General features: G+C 34.2%; 4 protein-coding genes across 4 annotated transcripts; 2 read left to right on the plus strand and 2 right to left on the minus strand.

The window, feature by feature from the left end:
- Positions 1–2906: 2906 nt before the first annotated feature.
- LOC120210829 (protein WVD2-like 7) lies at positions 2907–8734 on the plus strand. Its single transcript, XM_039209496.1, has 9 exons — positions 2907–3246; positions 4521–5369; positions 5506–5730; positions 5834–5868; positions 5952–6041; positions 6118–6214; positions 6821–6892; positions 7104–7214; positions 7808–8734. The coding sequence occupies exons 1-9, from the start codon at positions 3205–3207 to the stop codon at positions 8264–8266; spliced, it is 1980 nt and encodes a 659-aa protein (XP_039065427.1). The 5' UTR covers positions 2907–3204; the 3' UTR covers positions 8267–8734.
- A 421-nt stretch (positions 8735–9155) lies between these two features.
- LOC120210792 (basic salivary proline-rich protein 4-like) lies at positions 9156–9751 on the minus strand. Its single transcript, XM_039209466.1, has 2 exons — positions 9363–9751; positions 9156–9180 (listed from the first exon to the last, which is right to left on the minus strand). The coding sequence occupies exons 1-2, from the start codon at positions 9749–9751 to the stop codon at positions 9156–9158; spliced, it is 414 nt and encodes a 137-aa protein (XP_039065397.1).
- Positions 9752–16259: 6508 nt separating this feature from the next.
- LOC120210793 (putative 1-phosphatidylinositol-3-phosphate 5-kinase FAB1C) lies at positions 16260–19421 on the plus strand. Its single transcript, XM_039209467.1, has 6 exons — positions 16260–16702; positions 16794–17125; positions 17200–17326; positions 17412–17561; positions 17704–18285; positions 19401–19421. Exons 2-6 carry the CDS (start codon positions 16932–16934, stop codon positions 19419–19421), a joined length of 1074 nt encoding a protein of 357 aa, XP_039065398.1. The 5' UTR covers positions 16260–16702; positions 16794–16931.
- A 159-nt stretch (positions 19422–19580) lies between these two features.
- Positions 19581–20761, minus strand: LOC120210785 (uncharacterized protein At1g66480-like). Its single transcript, XM_039209463.1, has 2 exons — positions 20135–20761; positions 19581–19802 (listed from the first exon to the last, which is right to left on the minus strand). The coding sequence occupies exons 1-2, from the start codon at positions 20738–20740 to the stop codon at positions 19743–19745; spliced, it is 666 nt and encodes a 221-aa protein (XP_039065394.1). The 5' UTR covers positions 20741–20761; the 3' UTR covers positions 19581–19742.
- Between the last annotated feature and the right edge of the window lie 1065 nt (positions 20762–21826).

Below are 21826 nucleotides of genomic sequence, written 5' to 3' on the forward strand. Positions count from 1 at the left end.
GTAAATAGCAGTTGGCATGTAATTAAAGGGTTAAGTTGTGTATGCTCTGAATATTTTGATAAACTTATATTACAGTATGTATATTATTGTATTTTCTTCATACAAGTACAAATATTTTACTATTATTTATTAAGAGTTGCTTATTAAAGTTAATGTAGTATCTCTGACTCATATCCGGGTCGGGTATGGGTTGGGGGTGTTACATATAATTCACATTTTTAATACTTTTATGATTTTTTTATAAATTTAAATCACTTATTGATCTAACAAATAAGATAAATAGTATAACGCCCCAAATCTCGAGTTAGTAGTTTTGGATTAACCCGAGTGGGTTTAGATAAATCAATTAGCATTGTAAGGGGACTTGGACCAAGTTAGCCTTGGGTTTGGGCTTGATTTTTGGCCTAACATGTGGTAAAAAGGGTGTTTTAAGAGGGGATCAAAACTTGAAGGACAGAGGAAGAAGTTTACCTATTTTTGTTATGAAAGGCTGAAAATCCTTAATTGTTTGATGATCTCACGTTGTCCCCTTCTCTTTTTCCCAACTCTTCTTTGTTTCTTCCTCTCCTCTTTCATCCTTCATTTTCCACTCAACCTAGAACCAACAAAGGTAATAATTTGGTGGCCTTGCAACCCTAGTTTATCAATTTAAAGGTAATAATCTTAATCCTCAACTTCAGAGCTTCAAATCAAGTCCTTAACCTATTCATTTCACCATGGTAGCCAAATATGTGTTTTTAGTAGGGTTTAGGAACCCAATGTAAATCAACACATTTTTAAAGGAACCAAACCTTAGGAAGTGTTTTTAATTCATTTCTAGACTCCCAAACACGTTAGTAATCCATGTGTTTGATTCTTGCATAATGAGAGAAGTTGGAGAAAGCTTCGGGACTAAGGGGAATGAAAAGCTCACACTTGGTTGAACTTCGGATGTTTCCAACAACTTAGAATCCAAGGTAACCGACTGCTAACTCAACTATACCACATGTAAATAATTAGGTCTGTTTTGGTAGGTTGCATGAGTTATGAAGCATGTCCATGGTAGATTGCATCTTTTGATGTTTTCATTATGTTAAAAGACCTCTCATGATCTCTTTTAACACACATAACAAATGTAATAATAGTTGGGGACCTCAATAGGATGTTTGAGAGTGCTGGAGAGATATTTTCGTTCCCAAAAATATGGTATTTTTGGGCATGAGTATCGATATTGATCTTTAGGAATTAAAAACAAAGGTAAGGTATTGAGTTCACTTAGCATATCTCAATTTCCATTTTTGGTATCGATACTCATGAGAGTATCGATACCAAGGGTAGAGTATCGATACTCCTTAATATTAGTATCGATACTTCCTTGAGTATCAATACCATAGACCAGAAGTATTAATACTCAAGAAAGAGTATCAATACCAACCCTTTGTTATCATAATTCAATACGTCAATAGTATCGAGACTCAGATGTTAGTATCGATACTCAGAGGCCAATATCGATACTAATGATCTTAGTATCAGTACCCACGAACAATATTGGATAAGAAATCCAAGGGTTTAAGGGTTAGATTTGAGGGACCCAATAACATCAGAACATCATGAAATAAATTTGCAAGTGAGAACAGAAATAAACTCATAACAACTAGAAACAATAACAACTAGGATGATATAAAACTAGTGTTGTTTGATGCTCAAAACATAAACATGATACCTGAGTTACTCTAATAGATACAATCATACAATTTGGATATACTGTCAGTGCGAAGGGTTCACCTGAGTTATGAATATCCTACCTTAGCTTCCTAGCTGTTGAAAATGCCCTCAAATCAACCAATGATCAATTTCTCTTTTTTCTCTGGCCTTGGAGCTTTCTCCCACTTCTTTCACTATACAAAAACAAGGAAATAGATCACTAACTCGTTTTGTAAGCTCATGAAGGGATCTAGGACACTCCCTAAGGCTCTAACCTCATAAAAATGGATTGAAATCTCTTGGGTCTCTAAACCCTCACTAAAACATACTTTTTATTTCCATGACCACAACTTGATATCTAGAGTTTGAATGAAAACTTAGAAGATAGAGATTCCACTACTTACCTTGAAATTTCTGCTCTAAGCTTACAAATTTAAAAGTTTCCACCTTGCTCACTCTTGGAAAGAAGGAAATTGTGAAGAATAAGGGAAAAGACAAAGTTGAGTGTCTAGCGAAAAAGGGGAGGATATGCATGAGATCATCAATCCTTAAATGGATTTCAACTTTTTTTTAATAGATAGGAAAATTACTCCTTTAGTTTTTCCTCTTACATCCTAATATTAAATGTCTTCTATATCTCAAACTGGATTCAATCCAAGCCCAACCCAAATTCAACCCAACCTCCAAATGGACCCAACTCTCTCACGAAGTAATTGGACTCGTCTAAACCATCTCGAGTTTATCCGAAACTCTAAATCTGAGATTTGAGGCATTATAATATATATCTTATATAGTTAGAAAAATTCATTAAACTAGAATAAATTCCTACTATAATTTTATATTTATAAAATTTGAATATAAACTCAAAAAATTTGACTCGACTCAAATTAAATTTAAATAAAATTTACATAATAAAATATGACTCAAAATTAAATTAATTTAAAATTATTTGACTCGACTGGATCGAATACTTATTGTTAACTGGGATTAACCATGATGAAAAAACAGTGCCGTTTGTATCCCAAACGTGAGCTTCATCTGAATCTTCTCCTTACTGTGATCCGGAATCACAGCCGTCCGATCTGAGTGTGGTGTGATATGATAAGAACAAGACAAAAAAGGCAAGCCAACCCCACATGATATAAAATATTTCTTTTTCCTTTTTTTAATGAATAATTGAATTAGATTTGTTCAGATCGATCTAACCTTTTCAAGCTATTCATTACGTTCACAAACTCTGTAGTACACCTAACGCTGTGCACAAACAAATCCACAATTTTTTTTTGTTGTAAAGAAAGATCTGAAAAGGATAGTTAAAAAATCCAGAAGCTCTAGTTTTGGGTGGTGTTACTCGCGAAGCGCGTTTTGTTAAGATTCGTTCATTACTGTTGAAGTTCTTAAGGAATGTGTTGTTTTGAATTCGATTGACTTGATCCGTTTGATACGCTGAGGATGTCGGTTACTCGCTGTTGATTTTGGAGGTAACTGCTTTTTTTTTCGAGCTTGATTTTTGGCTTGCCAATGGCGGGAGAGATTCAAGAGCCTTTCAACATTAGTTTTTTGGTAAGTCTTTTTTTCTCTTTCTGTCGTTTCAGTTAGATATTTGGAATTTGGATTATTTGGTTATCAAATGGAATTATTTTTTTGAGTTCTGTTGTTGTACTTCTTACTGAATATTTTGAGAACGTTTTATGTTTAGAAATGATGAATCTTATATTTTAACTGATGAAATGATAATCTAGTTGATGAAGTTTAAGATTAAAAAGAAAATAGTGGTCGGTTTACTTCACTTGCGAAGTGAATTTGCTTCTTATTCATATATTGATTTTAATCTCTCATGTTATACATTTCCTTGATTTTTTGGGAACAAAGAAATCTGTGTCTGTTTCCTCTTTGGATGATTTAAGTTTAAGCTTCAAGAGTTCTTTCACTTGCTATTGAGGTTCCATTGCTTGATTCGCTGTAGTTTGATTATGATCACTGTTTCCTATGCAATATTTGGTGATATATAGAATAAAGTGTTAAAAGATACAATGTAAAATCAGCTATGACTTCTGCATGCACTTGTATGTTCCTTTTTTTTTGAATTGTATTGAATTTCTCCCTATCTTATTGAAGATCCTTTATCTCTTTCCATTAATAAATTTCAAGCTTCTTTCTTTTGGTTTGGCAAAAGAGGCTATGAAGGTGCGGTGCAGAGTACGGCTTCTACTTACTTTAGTATTGGACTAGAAACTTATCATGTACACTGGTAAATATGGACTAGCTTAAGGTTTGATTTGTCTGGGTTAATGACTCATAATCATCATTCAAACTTGTGGATTCTAGTAATTAATTTGTTGCTCCACATAAACGGTTGATGATGATTGCACTGGATTTGGATAGTAATATTGAGGATCTGAAGGTAGGATATGGAGAACACGAATGCCAATTTCAGACAAAGAACTGCGTTATCCTTAGGATACAGTATACATTTTAGCTACTTGTTTTGATACTAACAGAGAAAATTATATTATTAGATAAATTACTTATCCCTTTTCCAATTTCAAATTGTCTATGGCACCAGGATTGTGCCATTAGGAATGCATACTATATTATTCCTGAAACTTGAAAATCTATAGAAGATTGTTATTAGTTTTAATTGCTTACAGTATCTCAATCTCAAGTACCTTCCAATATCATATAAGTGCTGGTAAATGTTGTCTTGGGAACCTCTTATGAGTTTCTGATCCATGAAATGAATGATAAAATACAATTTTCTTTATACTGTAGCAGATAATTGGTCCAGTCCACCTATTTGTTTTATTCTAACACCAACTCTTTTTTGAACTGGGCAGACAGAATCTCTGCATTCTGGTTCTGTATCATTTGGCAGATTTGAAAATGAACCCTTAGCTTGGGAAAGAAGATCCTCCTTCTCACATAATAGATATCTTGAAGAAGTTGAGAAATTCTCAAAACCTGGTTCAGTTATTGAGAAGAAAGCTTATTTTGAAGCTCACTTTAGGAGGAAGGCACGTCTTCTCCAAGGTACATCTGCGGGCCAAAATGGAGGTGAAGCTCAAACCTTTGAGAATGGTGTTGCAGCAAATGAGGGTTATGGAGACTGTCAAACAGTTGAGAACCATTCTTCAGAGAACAAATATTATGGAGAAGAATCTGATATTTTAAGTAAAGATAGCTACTACAATCATTCTGATGAGAATGGTTTGGATCATGCAGATTATGGGGAAGATTTTTGTTGTGAGAATAAAGGAAGGCTATTTCATTATGAAAATGAAGGGAACCAGTCTGATCATGTGAATGAAGGTAGACTTTGTGCTCATTCTGAAAATAGTCCTGAAGATTCAGAATATCTTGGGGAAGGTGCTTTGATTGAATGTGGAAGAGACTATCCTGAAGATTTATCCACTAATGAAACTCATGGTTTGGTTCCTGGGGATGTTAAACCTGAGGAGAGTCCTCAAATTGAAATTGAATGTGATAAGCCACTTAGTAGAAGCAATAAACTAGAGAAAAATATGGAGGAAAACCATGATGATGAAGCAGTTAGCATTGATGAATCACTTAAGTCCAGGGATCCATCTCCCGTTGCTGGAACCACTGGAGATGTTGATACTGCTAGGCTAGGAATTCAACAAATTGATACTGCTAGGTTAGAAATTCAACAAAGTCATTCACCAAAGGTATGAGTTTATATTTATATCAGTTCTTGTTGGCTTCTGAAAAGTAGCATTCATTGCAGTAGCCAGAAACTTATTTCACATTGTTTTCTGATGTGATTACCTGCAATTTTATGCTTTTTGAATTTTTTAATTCTAGTTGATGGCTACTATTGTACGAGCTACTAAACCAATGTTGAAGTCTCAAATGAGTCCTGATCATTCCCGGAAAAACATTTCTTCTGATCTTTCAAAAGTGGCTGCTAGGGTTCTAGAAAGAAAGGAAAAAGAGATCACAAGGAGAACAAAAGCAGAAAAACTACCATCACGAACTGCCACTCCAACTAGACGTCCAATGCCCAGATCTCCAAAAAAAGAAGTGAAAGTTTTGACTTTGACTTAAAAGTTAAATGAAAAATACATCATCTGTATTACCTAATCTTTTGAATCCCCTTTTCCTTGGTCTTTCTTGTCCAGGATTTTGAGAGAGAGACAATGCTAACTTAAGCACCGAGCATAAAAGGTACTTCCTATTTCTTGCATTTGAAGAATATGTATGTTTCTTTTGTAGGGACAGTTCAAATGATTATTTTATTCTTCTGACAGTATAAAAAGAGCAGTGACAAAGAAAGTAATTGAAGCTCGACCTTCTTCATTGAAAAAGATTGAACCTGTTGCTCGCCAGACACCAAATAGGTATGTAGCAACAACGTGGGCACTGCTTTATGTCATAAAAAATTGAATTTTATCCTTAACGTATTCTTTTATATAGGCTTAAGCAGAATGTCAATTCAACTAAGGCAGATGTAAAGTCAACTGCTGGGTCATTCCATTTCAAAAGTGATGAACGAGCTGAAAGGAGAAAAGAGGCAAGCGAGCATGCTTTCATTCTCAAACTTTTTTGGGTAAAGATCGTAAATGGTCTCCCAACTATAAGGTACTGCTTTATTAAGTTCCTTGACTATTAAAAGTTACAAAATAGTCCTTCGACTATAGAGTATTACTTTGTTGAGCTCCTCGACCACTAAAAGTTACAAAATAGTCACCTAACTATGCATTATGTTCCAACCTCGTCATTTTCCGTTTAAAATAGACTATATTCTGAGCTGAATGTTAATTTGTTAACTATGATATGATAAAATTTGATCCCAAAATCTCAAACGATTATCATATCCCAGTCATCATGTTAACATCCAACTTAAACAACCGCCAATTTTTTAATAGAAAAGGGCGAGTCTGAAATATAATGAATAGTCGGGCGACGATTTTTTAACTTTTAATAGTCGAGAGATTCAACAAAACAACACTCTATAGTCGAAAGATCATTTTGTAACTTTTAATAATTAAGAGACTTGATAAAGCAGTACCCTTTAGTCGAGGGACTATTTGTGTTCTTTACCCAACTTTTTTTTTAAGTTATTTTAGTTTAAGGATAAACTTTAATGTCTTTATTCTTTTTGTCATAAAATATTCAGTTCTTAATGAAATTGGAAGAGAAAATTCATGCCAAAGAGGCTGAGATGAATCAGATTCAAGCAAAAACACAGGTAAGGAAAGCATACAATATTCACTATTTACTATTTTAAATGAAGATGAAATGGTATTCCTCTATGTGCTTCCTTCTTAGTATTTGAAATGAAGGGCCGTGATGACATTTCTGGATTGGATGCTTTACTTTTCCACTCTGTCAATATTCATGGTTATTCTCTTGTGGTTGCTAACTTCATAAATAAATTGAATGCTTTGGTCTCATTGCAGGCAAAGACAGAGGCTGAAATTAAGCAATTGCGGAAAAGCCTTAATTTCAAAGCAAAACCCATGCCTTCTTTCTATCATGTTGCCACAGTACTAGGGTCTAATGGAAACAAGGTACATTTGAAGCTAAACTATTGCTTTGATTTTATAATGCAGCCAGCTCATGTCTTCTATGTGATTAGTTCAAGGAAGCATGCCTTCATTTTTGCATTTCTAACTTGGAGGTTCTTACGGTGGCCCATATGTAATTATGGTCTAGCTAATAGCGTTAGTGACTCATTGAATTTTCATTATTTCTTTAATTTTCTTAAAAAGCATAATATTTTGACATTCCATTTGGAACAATTTATTTAATTATGTGAAGCAATAGTAGTAAAAGATAATATTTATATTTTCTTCATGTTTCTACTGCATTTTTTCATGTTGGCTTTAGTAGAATTCCTTGGTCTGAAGAAAATTCTTATAAGATATGAGAAAATCTGAAATGAGTTACACCATCCAAAGGATGCAGTCAAAAAAGGGAATGCTTATAATAGTTTGCCTTAGCTCTGATAGGAAGTTGAACTTGTATGCTCTATCATGATCCTGTTTATATTTTGCTACTTTTTCATGTGATTAGTCCTATGATAATCCAAATCACTTATTTCATATTTTTGTTCCATTTATCAAGAGATTTTAACACTGGCTTTCTTCTATTTCTTTCTCAGGTTGCATCATCTACCAAGAAACCAGCTAAAGTAGGATCGAAATCAGCAAATGCAGGAGTGGGATCAACTGCAAGGTCATCGTCACTCTCCTGGGAAGAAAATAAAGAGGTCCTTTCTGGTGGAGAATTTGGGGGTGAGTCGAACTTTCATACAATTGAGTCATCATCTCAATCTGGCATCATGTCCTCGACTCCAACTGGTAGTCATGGCTCCCCAGCATCTGTCACACAAAACAGTATCCTTTTGAAGAAAGAGAGAGGGAAAGAGGGCAATAATTTGCCAAAATATCGAATATCAGAGAATGGTAAGGTTGTAAAAGATCATAAGAATGGTGGCATGCCAAAAGTGGGAGCCCAGAGAAATAGCCGAGAGGTTATGAGGAAGAATAACATGAGAAGTGCTGGAATTACCAATGCCAGTGGTTCTGGTATGGGTTGTTTAGCAATTGTAGCTTCCTGAAATGATCAGCCATGGTGTCTCATCTTCACCCATTTTACTTTCCCATATAGGCAGGGTATCCGACACAAGTATCTTCGAATTATCTAATCATGTGTTGCCTTAAATGCGCATTGAATTTATAACGCACCAGGAATGTGACGGTGCCTAGTTTACATAGAAAACCAGATTCCTTGCGAGGGAGATAGCAGAATGGTAAGGCCGGTAATAGATAGTCGAGAGTAGGGTTTCACAAAAATACTCGAAACAACTTAAATTACGGGGCGTGTAATGCAACCTTCAGCTGGAATTCTAGTCGGTTAATAATGGTGGCTCTGTTGTTGTTTGTAGCCCTTACCTACCACCTCTGCCAACATATTCCTCGCTAGAAAGATGAGATTTGAGGCAAGTGGTTCACCATTATCAGGTTAGAAACTCTTTTCTTTTCCCTTTTTTATCCTTTAAAATGGCAATGAATAGCATTTAAGCTGAGACCTTTGGGTAAAAAGCAAGACGAAGGAAGATAAATAGAAAACCTGGAAATATCTGAATTGTTCCATTTTGCCCCGGTGGTTCAGAGGTTTTAATTCAAAGGGGAAATGCTTCTTTTACGCACCAATTGCTCTTTTAGCCTTATTAAGAATTTTAATTAAAGAATACTTGGAACCAGGACATTTTCCATAATCATTTAAACTTGCATTATCATCCACTGTGAAATCAATCCGAAATAGACGATTCAATCACGTAGGAAAGCAAAATTGTAATGAGAAAAAGTATAAAGCAAAGCAAGCACATGGAGATTTAGAGGAATTTAATTAAATATTAATCGTACTTAAAATCATCCCATCCATTACTAAACAAAAGAGTTAAGGGGGAAAAAAGAAGTGCGTGTAGCACCTGGACTCCTCGTTGTTTACTTGTCTTCACCATTTCTGCAACTGAAAACACATACCAAACCATCCTGATTCTTTTTTAGTTACTCCCATAACCATGGCTTGATCATAAATACTTGCACAATTTTTTTTCCTTTTAAAAAAAGTTAGTAATTCCCTAAACTAGAAAATAGAAAATAACTAGAATGATAAATACAAGAAGATTGGTGGTAGCAGTGATGATGAACCTTGATTTCCCAGGCCTAATCGTTGTTCCCGATGACTGATCATCTGTTCGGTGTGGAGGTTTTCTATAGTAGAATGGGAAATAAGGCAAGATAGGGTCAGGTGGGGGCTGACCGTAGAAAGAATTGCCACCATAAGGTGGTGGTTGTGTGTAATATGGTAAGTTCCCTGTAGGTGGAGGGTATACTGCTCCTGTTTGTGAAGGCGGTGAATAACTAGCCGGAGGTGTTTGAGTGACTATGCCACCTCCGCCGCTGCTTCCTCCTCCTCCGGGGCCTGTTGGTGGTGGGTAACATGGATAAGGACATGGGTTATCTTGCTTGGTTTGAATAAGGGAGCTGAAGAAGAAGAAGAAGGTAGGGAGAGCTTTGATAAGTACTGTATTGGCCATGATATAGAAACCAAAAATAGAGGGATGGAAAGAGAATTCTCAAAGTTGGATATAAAGAGCCAATAAAGGAAATTAAAGGATTGAAAAGTAAGCTCTAGCTGCTTAGTGTCCTTAGTGTTCAAGTTGATGAAACAGAGAGCACCCTTTTTCTACTCAAAAGCAAGGGGCGGAAATGTCACATTTCTGGACCCCATACCACTTTGAAACTTTGCATTGAAGACTTCATTATGAGCAATGAGTTGTTTTCAAGAAAGGGTTGCTGAAGATTGATTTGCTTGTAGGAGAGATGGAATTTTGTGGTTCCAAATTCATCACGAGAAACTAAAACAGGGGCCTCTGTTTTTCAATAATAACGACAACATGAGCCTCAGGATTCCATTTGGAACTTTTATTCTCTTCTCCATTTGTTTCAGTTTTCTTAGTAAATGCTTCTAAATTCGATGAAAGTAGATTGATCATTCTGTTTCTCTGAATATTCTAAATTCCATGATATTCGACATATTTTAAGGTAGGATTTTGCATTCACTGATTGGAATTTGTGCCAACATTCAAAAGCAAACTGCACTTTTTGAAGAGCTCAATTAAGTTGAGTTCAGCTTTTGATGGCATGATAAAACTAAATAGAACAGAGGAGATTAGTTGATGATGTGTGGAAATTATGCTCTGTTTTTAGGATTCAATGTCCCCAAAGATAATGCTTTGGAAGCATTAATCAACCTCTCACGTCCCTATGCGTTTCTTCACTCAACAAAATTAGATTAGTAACATCTTCTCACAGTAAATTTTTATTATACTCGATTCAAATTAATACATTAAATATAAATAATTATATACAAAATTTTATCATCATTTCATGGACATATTAAACTTATTTTGTTTATTTATCATGGTTAAGGGTTAAAAGTATTTTTAATTGAACCAACAAATTTGGTCACGCAAATACCAACCCTAGGAGGCCTAAACCTAATCTTGTTAGAGGCAAAGAGGCGTGAAATGGAGGCCTAAACCAACCATATAATATAAATCACCAAACAGTCCATCTAGGCTTTGATTTAGTGGACGCATTTGTTAGAAAGAATCCTAAATGCCCAAACGCATACCTAACCTTGAAGCTGAATCAACCCCTCCCCTATTATTTTAGGCATCACTTTATTTTTGTTCGGGATTTATATCACCCACTTTTTTTTTAATAATCCGGGGTAAGTATAATGTAATATTTATTCAAAGATAGCTCTCAATCTTTTTATATTGAACACTCACACCCTTAGTATGTATAGTACTTGAACTCAGGTCCTCAAGGAATAACAACAATTCATTTACTACGGAGGTCACTTGGTTCATGCTTATATATCTATTTATGTTGATTAATATTACTCAATTTTATATTAATTTATAATTTTTAGATGAAATAAATAAATAATTAAAATTATTTTTTACACATAAAAATCTTTTCATTTTATATTATTTATTTCAACAATATATCATGAGAGAATATGCTTCAACTTTAAAATTATACTCACTCAAATATTTGAGATTCAATGAAAACTTCGAAAATTTTGAAGTCAAATTTGAGTTTTATCATTGGTGAGTTCTTGTTTTATTTTTTGTGAGTTGTGTTTATATTTATTATAGTTTAAATTAAGAGTTGATTACATGATTGATTATTTCGTTTATGTTTTGTCTACTTTTCCTTATTGATTTCAAATAATATAATATTTGGTCATTTTCGTTTTTATTTAATTAAGATGTGGTCACTTTTGTTTTTATTTAATTAAGATGTGGTCGCTAAAGATTAATTATCGTTAGATTTTCAACAGATTGCTGATATGTCACCATGAATATATAAGATTAAAAAGCATAAACTACACAAATGACCACTAAATTCGAGAAATTTTTCCCCATTAAAATTTCAAAATGAACAAATTGGCCACTAAATCATCAAATAGTTCCTTATGATTATTCTATATCTCTCTCTGTCGTCTATTAACTCAGAAAAGCGGACTAAAGAAATTTAATGAAGTATTTCATATCGATGAAGACGAGAATTCAAGTGTGGGGAAAAAAAATCAATCCAAAAGTGTATTTTCTTTCTTTCTTTTTCATGGCTTTTATTTTTCTTGGCATTCTTCGACACTAAGGGGATGAAGAAACCACTTAGGGAACGTATATCACAAAATAGTATTGATCAATTTATTATTTTAAAAACTTTAGTAGAAAAATAAAAAAAATTATTCAAATATTAATGATTATTTATGTTATTTATTGTTTCTATTTTTATATATTTACTATATCATATCAACCCTCCGTTAAAACGTTAAAGATAATTATCAAAATCAGACAACAATCCATATAATAAGCCAAAAACCTTTTCGATTTGGCCCCTATTACGACAAAACTCAAAAAGAGGATTGGAACGTGGCCTTTGTCATCCTTACAAAAAGAATAATTTGTCTACTAAATTTGAAATAAGCTATGGGAATTTGGCAAACGAAGAGTAGAGCCACCACATTTTTAATAAGAGATGTTTAAGGAAAGACAACTTAACATAATGTTAAGAAAATACACTACCAGAAATGTTAATATTTTTTAATACTTTTGGTAGAATGCTACTTAAAATGTTATTTTTTTTACCAGAAATACTAATATCGGACGCTACTTAAAATATTATTTTTCTACCGAAAATATTAAAAAAATATTAACATTTCTGATAGCGTCTTTCCTTAACCTTATATTAGACTGCCTTACAGCATAACTACCCTCTTCAATAAGCAATGCCAAAACTTATCCTTCAATTCTCTTAGCTAATCGATTACTCATTCATGGGTTGTCAAGCATAAATCTACTTCATTTTGATCCCCAACCCAAAAAAAATTAAAATTTCAAAACCGGTCAATTAATTTCCACATAACAATTGTTAATCGAAATTTTAAGAATTATTTTATCGTTAAAATTTAATTTAAAATTTATGTGGATGAACCAAGCTCTAAAAATGTGGGAGCCTATGTTTCATGAAAAGGTATGATCCATGAGTTGGTGATGAAATCGAGGTTGATCTCATCTGACACATTTCATATCATCAGAATCTTTCCTTTTGTCTCTCACTTCTCACTTCATTTATTTATAACCCTCGGGCCCATCTCTCCTCTCTTATTAACCAACTCATTTTCAATTGTAAGCGACGGTGCAAGGCGGAGACGCCGCCTGTTCCCCATCATCACCGTCACTTTCCAACCTCTGTTCTTTAACAAACCTTGTGTTTGAAGAAGAAAAAGGAAATACCAACTCAAAATCAGGTCAATATGATGAGTAGAAAAAAATCTAAATTGTTTATTATTGATTTGATCGATATCAATATACAACAAGATCCTTGGTAATCCCAACTCAAAAGGCAAGAAAAACCAATAATCCACATACCAAACCCAGAAATCCCACTTCAAATTTCCGGCTTGCAGCACCATAAGTTTGGTCAATAGGGTACAGGTTCCCCGGTGGACCAGTTATGTATATGAAGGATTGTGGAGCAGGCGGCGGCGGACAGTATTGGGTTGGCGGCTTCTTCGGTGTAGGTGGGGGCAACACGGGCGGTGACGGCGGTGGAGGGCATGGCGGAGGCGGCGGTGGAGGACTTGGTTGTACACATGATGGGGTACACTTGATGCCTTGATCACCGGCCGGTACGGTGCTCTCGTCGAGCTTCCTCGATTCGAAGCCGTGGATGGGGTATGCTACGGCGGCGATCACAAAGAAGATGGTTGATGTTACAAGCAGAGGACCGAAATGGTTGATTTTGGTGGACATGGTCGTGGTGGCGAGTAAGAGACGAGGGGAAGATGTCGTTAATAGGCACACGAAAGGCTCAAAAGAATGACAAAATGGAGTGAATGAGACGTGTTCTTAAAGGCTCTTTTATTAATTCATTTATTGATTGGCTGCCCTAAGGGAATCCTTTGCATGTGGGGTGACATGCCTATTATTGAACAAGACCTAATTAACATGCAAATATATTAATCAATTTGCATGCAACTCATGGGAATATACATGAAAAATTGGATTGGTTTGGGGTTTGTATGAAACAGCTATCCATATAATACCATCTTAATCCATTTGCATCAAAATCAAAAGCTTCTAATTGTAGTTTTAGATTATAACACTTGTAATTTTAATTGTAAAATTCAATTAGTGATAGTTGAAAGAGAGATGTTTATAATAGAGAACATGAAAACGAAGAATAATTGGGGTAATGAAAGGTGTGAGCATAAAGGTCATGGAATAACAAACAGTTGCCAATATCCCCATAACATTATACCTTCAATCAGGAGGAAGACAAGTGGAGATGGTGGTGACTCACAACTCACCCTTATCACCACTTATTATCACCCTCTCCATTTTCTTATTTATATAAGAAATATATCTATAAAAATAGTAAAATATTCTTAATCACCGAAATTATTTCAAGGGTTAAGGTCATTTTTTTGTTAGACTGAGGTGAACGTAAATAAAATTTCAGTTGAATATCATCAATAAAATAGATGATTAATTGAATAAAAGACGCGATTCTAACCTTAGATGAATTTAAGATAATATATGTTTAAAAACGCCCAAACATATAATATTAAACACTTATATATCTTTATATATATATATATATATATATAGTGTTCGAACTTAAAATTTCAAGAAAAAAATTAACTACAGAAATGGCTTGTTTAGTAAAAAAGGGAGTTTAAATAGTAGACCATTAGTTGTTAGTGATTAAAAAAAGCCACCGTCCCATTTTCTTAATTCCATACCTTCTCTACTCACACCTTCTTGGGGTCAACTTTCCTAGTCATTGTTTTTGGTCACAAGCATTGCTTTTGGAACCTTCCTATGAGCTGTACTCTCATCATTTCAATGATTTGAGTACAAAACCAACTTCAATTTTAATATTACACATAAAACATTGAAGAAGTACAAAAGGTTTAATGTGTTAGATTAAAGGTGAATGGGTTGTTAAATGTTAATGGATTTGACTGCTTCCAAGATGAATAAAACTTGGATTGGAGGAATGCATTACCTAATTCCCTCGTTTGGGCCATAAGAGAGAGCATTTCAAATGCTCATTTGGCAAAGTGTTCACAAGCAAACCATAAGTTCATGTTCTTCAAACTACTTATGACTGTGGGAAGTTGCTATCAATTTCCACTACCAATAATACCCAGAAAAAATGAAGCTCATACCTCTGGTTCATAGCAGGAAGAAGAAGATGAAGAATAGAGCTTACCATTGCGAGCTTTGGATAAGAATGCTTGGCCCACCCTATTCCCATATGTAATGGGGTTCTGGTTCATAGCAGGAAGAAGAAGATGAAGAATAGAGCTTACCATTGCGAGCTTTGGATAAGAATGCTTGGCCCACCCTATTCCCATATGTAATGGGGTAAGGGGAGGTAAGATAGTAGGCTGCCCCTAACGCCATATGTAATGGGGTAAGGGGAGGTAAGATAGTAGGCTGCCCCCAACGCCAGGTTGAGAACAGCTTCCGTGGGAGACCTCCGGCAATCAGAATTATGAATTGTCCACCGTGGGACTCGATCCCACGACCACAAGGTTAAGAGCATTGCGCTCTTACCAACTGAGCTGGACGGATAATTCAATTGATTTAATATTTGATTATTGTAAATTAAAAAAAGTTTAATTTGAATATTAGTAGAATAAATACTCTCTAAATATGTCAATTTAAAAATGTATTTATTATTATTTTAATTAAAAATGTATTTATTATTATTTAATTAAAAATGTATTTATTATTTTTTAATTAAAAATGTATATAAATTAAAATAATATCTATTTAAGTTTAAATGGTAAAAATAGTTTATATCTTTTGAATATTTCAAATTAAAAGATATTATTATCTATTTAAGTTGAATATTAAAAGATATCTGGTTGGATTAAATCTCTCTTGAAAATCTCTTATAAATACTAAGCAAACCTGTTATGTTTTTCACATCTTAAAATTCAAGAACTTTTACTTTCTTGAAAAAATATTTTCTCTTCTCCTAGTTTCCCAATGATAGACGAATGCAATAACTTTTACTTTCTTGAAAAAAATATTTTCTCTTCTCCTAGTTTTCCAATGATAGTTCCTAATCTTTATTATTGTGCTACTGGAGTTGATCATTTAGTTTTTGTATTTTGAGAGACAGACAACCAACGAAAGTGGTCGAAAATATATCTTAAAGAAACTGTGTAGCGATAAGCCTCAATTATTTCCGTTTCCGATCGATTGATCAAATTAAAAAGGAGTAATTTTATTTCTATTTATTCTTGAATTGATTTTAAGAAGTTTAACTTCTTTGTTTTACTTTTCTCGGGATTGATTCCGTTTCAAATTGTTATTTTAGATAACAATCTCAAAATAGAGTAAACTCGTTTTATCCCCTTGATTATAATGATATTTCGTTATTTTTAGTTTTCTATATTATTTTTGAATTAATGTACCATTTTTCTAATAATCTTAAGATAGTGTTGGAATCATTGCCTGATCAGGGTGATCAAAGTCATGTTTTTCCCTTCTTCAGGTGGTTATGTTCTTGATGATTTGGCACCTATTGTTGGTATGGACTTGTGTTCTTTAGAACAAATGAAGGATTTAAATATGTCCTCTATGTTGCCCTGTGATATTAGAGATTTTCCCAAATCTGAATTGCAAGAAACGGTGATCGAGACTGATGATGAGAGGCATATTTACGAGATTAATGAATTGGAAAAATCTGAAAAGATTAAAGAAGATGAAGCTTTCAGCGAATATTTTTCAGGCATTGATACACACCAGAGTATATTGGTTTCAATCTCAAGCAGGTGTGTGCCGAAAGGAACTGTATGTGAACGTTCACGGCTCTTGCGAATAAAGCTCTATGGATCTTTTGATAAACCACTGGGATGATACCTTCGAGATGACCTATTTGATCAAGTAATCCATTTCATACTTTTGGCGTCTTTAGTTAAAATTTGAAAATACTTTTTCTATGATTCAATTATAATTTAGTATGTTCTCTTTGCAGGCATCTTACTGTTAGTCTTGTAATGAGCCAGCTGAAGCCCATGTCATATGCTATACGCACAAGCAAGGAAATCTGACAATCAACGTAAGGCGCCTTTCCTGTCTTAAGCTACCTGGTGAACGGGATGGGAAGATATGGATGTGGCACCGATGCCTTAGGTGTGCTCGTATAGATGGGGTTCCTCCAGCAACTCATAGAGTGGTTATGTCTGATGCTGCTTGGGGACTTTATTTTGGAAAGTTCTTGGAGCTTAGTTTTGCAAATCATGCAACTGCTAACCGCGTTGCAACATGTGGTCATTCATTGCAGAGGGACAGCCTTCGTTTTTATGGGTAACTGCTGTAAAGTTTTAAACCTTTGTCCCTTTTGATAGTTAAGTATGACATTGATGAGTATGATTTGACAGATTTGGCAACATGCTTGCATTCTTCCGTTATTCCCCAATCACTATACTATCGGTACATTTGCCCCTATCAATGCTTGAATTTGGGGAAGATGTTCAGCAGGAGTGGATTAGAAGAGAGGCAGCCGAGGTTTGCTATCTATTTCCCTTTTGTTCTTATGACTTGTGCCAATAAAATTCGCATATTCCGGAACTAACTGCTTTGTCTTCTATAGCTAATGGTCAAAATGGAAATGTTGTATGCGGAAATATCTGATGTACTTGACAGCATTGAACTGAAGAGTAAATCTTCAAACGTAAGTGAGTTATCGAATCACATTATGGAACTGAGAGATCAGATTCGGAAGGAGAGAATTGATTACAGCGTAAGAACACTGAATATTAGTTACTGATATGACCTTGAGTACTTCTTAGTAGGCTGTATGTCATATTATGTGCATCTGTTTTATCTTTACATTGTATTTGTTGAAAGATGAGTTATCATTCGCTGACTAGATTTTTTTATAGGGCTTGCTACAACCAGTTGTTATGGAGACATCATACCATGGTCCAGCAGCTATGGACATCCTGGAATTGAATCGCACAAGGCGTTCACTACTTATAAGTTTGCATGTATGGGATCAGCAACTTAATTCGTTGGACACTTTTCCTGGGAAAAATTCTACTTTCAAAGCTGAAGTTGTTCTCTCTGAGGATGAAAAACTTGATGCTCCTGAAGAAAACATGTGCAGGTACTCAGATTTAATGGAGCCTCCTAAGAGTGACAGACAGTTGGAGCAGAACTGCAATTTGCCAACCTTGGAATCCGATATGCCTGAAGAATCTGACTTGGCATCGTGTATTGAGAAGAGAGAGGAGAATGGTCAGCCAAATGAAAGCATCAATTCTCCTGCATCTACTTTATCTGAGAGAATAGATTCTGCTTGGACAGGTACTGATCTACTTGCGTTGAAAGTTCAACCTTCAGAAGCATCTCAGGGAGATGAGCTTCATGCTGGTTTTATCAGGCCAACAAGTAAAATGTATAATCTTCCTTTGAGAAATGTTGCCACACCTATGTGGGTTCATTCTTCTGATTCTGTGTTGATAGTACTCCAAACAAGAATTCAGAAGGGATTGAACCAATCCATTTCTTTCTTATCTATTGAATCTTTTTTTTTTTTTTATAAAAAAATTACTATTGAATCTAAATGTATCTTACCAATAAAAAAACTATTACTTGTTTCTTTTTTTCATTTACTATTTCTTTTTAATATATATTTTAAATTCATATATCAAACTCAATCGAAAAAATTAAATATTATTCTTAATACGTGGCAATTAATATTAGGGTAAATTACAAATTTGGTAATCGAATTTTAATCGATCTCCTATTTCACTCATTGTACTTTCAATCTTTTTAATTTTTTTTATCGCCCGACGTTAAATAGTTAACGACATTAAAATGGACAGTTATATAGATGCAAAACGACGTCGTTTTGGTAGAAATTTTATTTTCACAAAATGGCATCGTTTTTAACGCCACTAATTATTTAACGGAGAAGTGACCAAAATAGGAGAGAGTAAAGTTAAGTGACAAAAAAACTCAATGTATTAAGTTAAGTGAAGAGATTGAAAACTTTTAAAGTTTAGTGAGCAAAATAGGAGAGAGAGTAAAGTTCAGTGATGGAATTTGTAATTTATATAAAATTATATCTTTTTTTTTATTTATATCTAGTCTTTGAATGAAATAATTAAAAATTATTACAAATGTAAACTCAAGATTCATATATCTATAAATTACTTCTAACTCTACCTAATCTTTTGTTTAATTTTTATAGAGACAATCTAGTATATGTAAACTTTCTTGCTAATTAAACTCAGAGAAGTAACATAATTTTCTTCCGAAAATATGAAATTTTATTTATTTTTTTAAAAGAAATATTTGATATATAATAAGTTTTATAAACTTCAGTTTATGCAGATCTATTTATTTTATTGTTATTTGTCCAATTTAAAATTTAAGATTTAAAGGTTTATGTTTAGAATTTAAAATTTATGATTAAGATTGTTTGGATAAAATAAACTTTATTCATATGAATCAAATAACAATCCTTCATTTATTTACTTATATCTACTCTTGGAAATTATTTGTTCCCATGATTTAACTTATTTTTTTAATTAATCATTGATATCTGATCTATTGACCGATAAATCCAGATCAGGTACTGCAGAGGCGAGGGTAACCCTCTCAACTCAGTTTGCTCCATTCGTAAACCCCTAACCTTGATCTAGTGTCCATGGTCTAGTTGTTAGTCCCATGGTTTAACTTATTAAAATATATTATATATGATTATTATTTATTACTTCACCTTATGAACACATAAAGTAAGAGAGTAAATTCGTTATAACCATCTCCGAAAAAACGACCACACCTCCATTCTCTCTAAGCTCTTCCATGAAAGCACAAGGTCTCAAAGCTGACCATGTTGTATGTACAAAAGAAGAAAGCTACAATAATAAAATGTAGGCTGAGCTCTTAATTTATTTATAATCTCTTTGCTTTGTTATGAATTCACTGCTACTTGGCTCCCTCCTCCATTCATTGCCATGAAACTCACCCGTTTCTGCATACAAAATATAACTTTCGGTTAACCATTCCATTGTCGGTCAAAATTTGACAAGATATGCATGAATGTGTTTGAGGAAGAAAGTACAATAATTACATCATGAGAGATGGGTGTATGTTTGGTCAAAATGTTGGTATTAGGTTGCCCTTTTCTCATTAAATGGAGATAAACAAAGACTCCTGCTACATATTTAACCATTAAGAATATTAAATTAATTCTATTTTAATTTAATTTAATTTGATTCTTTTAGGTGTTTTTATCTAAATGAGCTTAGTAAAATCTATGAAAACTAACATGAAAACAGTGTGATTGTCTGGTAAGAAACAAACCTCGGGGGCCTTGAAAACTTCTCCGATACTTCCACGGCCTCCGTCCCAACGCACTTGTCGCCGCTCGGAAACTTCAGCACGTGGGCTGTTTCCGGTCTTCCCCATGCAAAGTTGCATGATTTTCTCCGCCGCCTCCTCCTCATTCGCGCTTTCTTTCATCAACCTCTCGACTTCAGCCTTGGGAAGCCTCATTTTCACCCTCGTCACTCCACTTCCTCCTCCTTCCACTCCTTCATCCCCCTCGGGTATCGATATCGTCGGCTTCAAAAGCGTAAGGTCCGACACCGACCTCCTTGATAACATCAAGCTCTCCAGCCTGTCTTTAGCACTCATGTTTATACCCGACCGAACCCTCCTCGGAACCCTCTCTTTTGGAGCCTCCGGCAGCACCACCAAAAAGTAAAGCCTCTTCGGCTCCAACCTTTGATGCGACTGCAACGGCTTAGCTCGTATACCATAATGCTTAACGGCTTCCGATTCTAACACAACATGCCCCGGATATTCTCTCAACACCTCCTCCGCCGTCACCGGCGTCTTCAACTTCATCGTCTCACCGTTTATCTTCATCACCTTTGTCATCTTTTTCCCTCCCAAACTATTCCCCATTATTGCCTCACACAAAAATGAATATTGTTATGTAACTATAAAAGATAAGAACATACATACATACATAAATATATATAAGGGATTAGTGGTCAAAAAAGAGGGCAGACCAGTTGAGAATATGAACAAAGTAAATGTTTGACGAAGATGAAAAAGTACGTAACATGTTGCTTTCAATGAAATGTTTTTTTAATTACATAACTAACTAAATTTCAGCATTTGTTCAAATTTCAAACGTTGATTGGACCGTACGTTCGGATTTCAATTCAACAACCATTTTTCAAGTTGAATTTAGATAATTTCAAAATTAATGGCCGTAACATGTGGGGAGAAAAATTATTTAACATATCATAGTGAAATCATTGTTTTTGTTGGAAAAGGTTTACGACAATCACGGCATGGGAAACTGGTTTAGGGTTTGGAGATTCAAACTTCACGTATGAAAGAGCAATTTATTTTAGTGGTTAAAAGCATCGTTGATTTCTTATGATAATGAGTTAAAGTATATTTTATTATACTTATTAATGTCTAGTTTGACATTTCTTTGGTGTCCTTAATTCAAACATGATGGTTGAATTCTCCATTTATATTTGAATGAAACAAGGTCTAAATTGACCCTCCGCTCATCGACTTGGAACTCATTTACTTGGAAGTCCTAACTTTGTTAGGTTCGACAAGGATTTAAATTTGGGGTTGCAGTCACGTCTTATTGATATATTGAGTGATATTACTGTTATTGACTAATTTGGATTGACCCGGGTTGTTGCACACTTTGTTTTAGTGGGTAAGTCTCCTAAAAGAGATTTTTTGCATTCACAATGACTCGAACTCAAGACCTGCTTAAGCAGAATCAAGCTGTTTACTACTTGAACCAACCTCCATTGATAATTTCGAACGACACCTTTACCGCTATATAATGATCGCTATTATGATAGGAGACAACTATTTAAATCTATGATATTCAATGAAAAACATATAATTTTATACTAAGAGATAAATTTATAAAGGTTTAGGAGAAATAAAATAAAATTATCAATAAAAATATAAAAAATAATGAAATTAAATGAAAATTTAATTTTTTTTAAAAAT

This window comes from Hibiscus syriacus, unplaced genomic scaffold (genome assembly GCF_006381635.1).
Source record: "Hibiscus syriacus cultivar Baekdansim isolate YM2019G1 unplaced genomic scaffold, ASM638163v2 tig00109936_pilon, whole genome shotgun sequence".
Classification (NCBI taxonomy): domain Eukaryota; kingdom Viridiplantae; phylum Streptophyta; class Magnoliopsida; order Malvales; family Malvaceae; genus Hibiscus; species Hibiscus syriacus.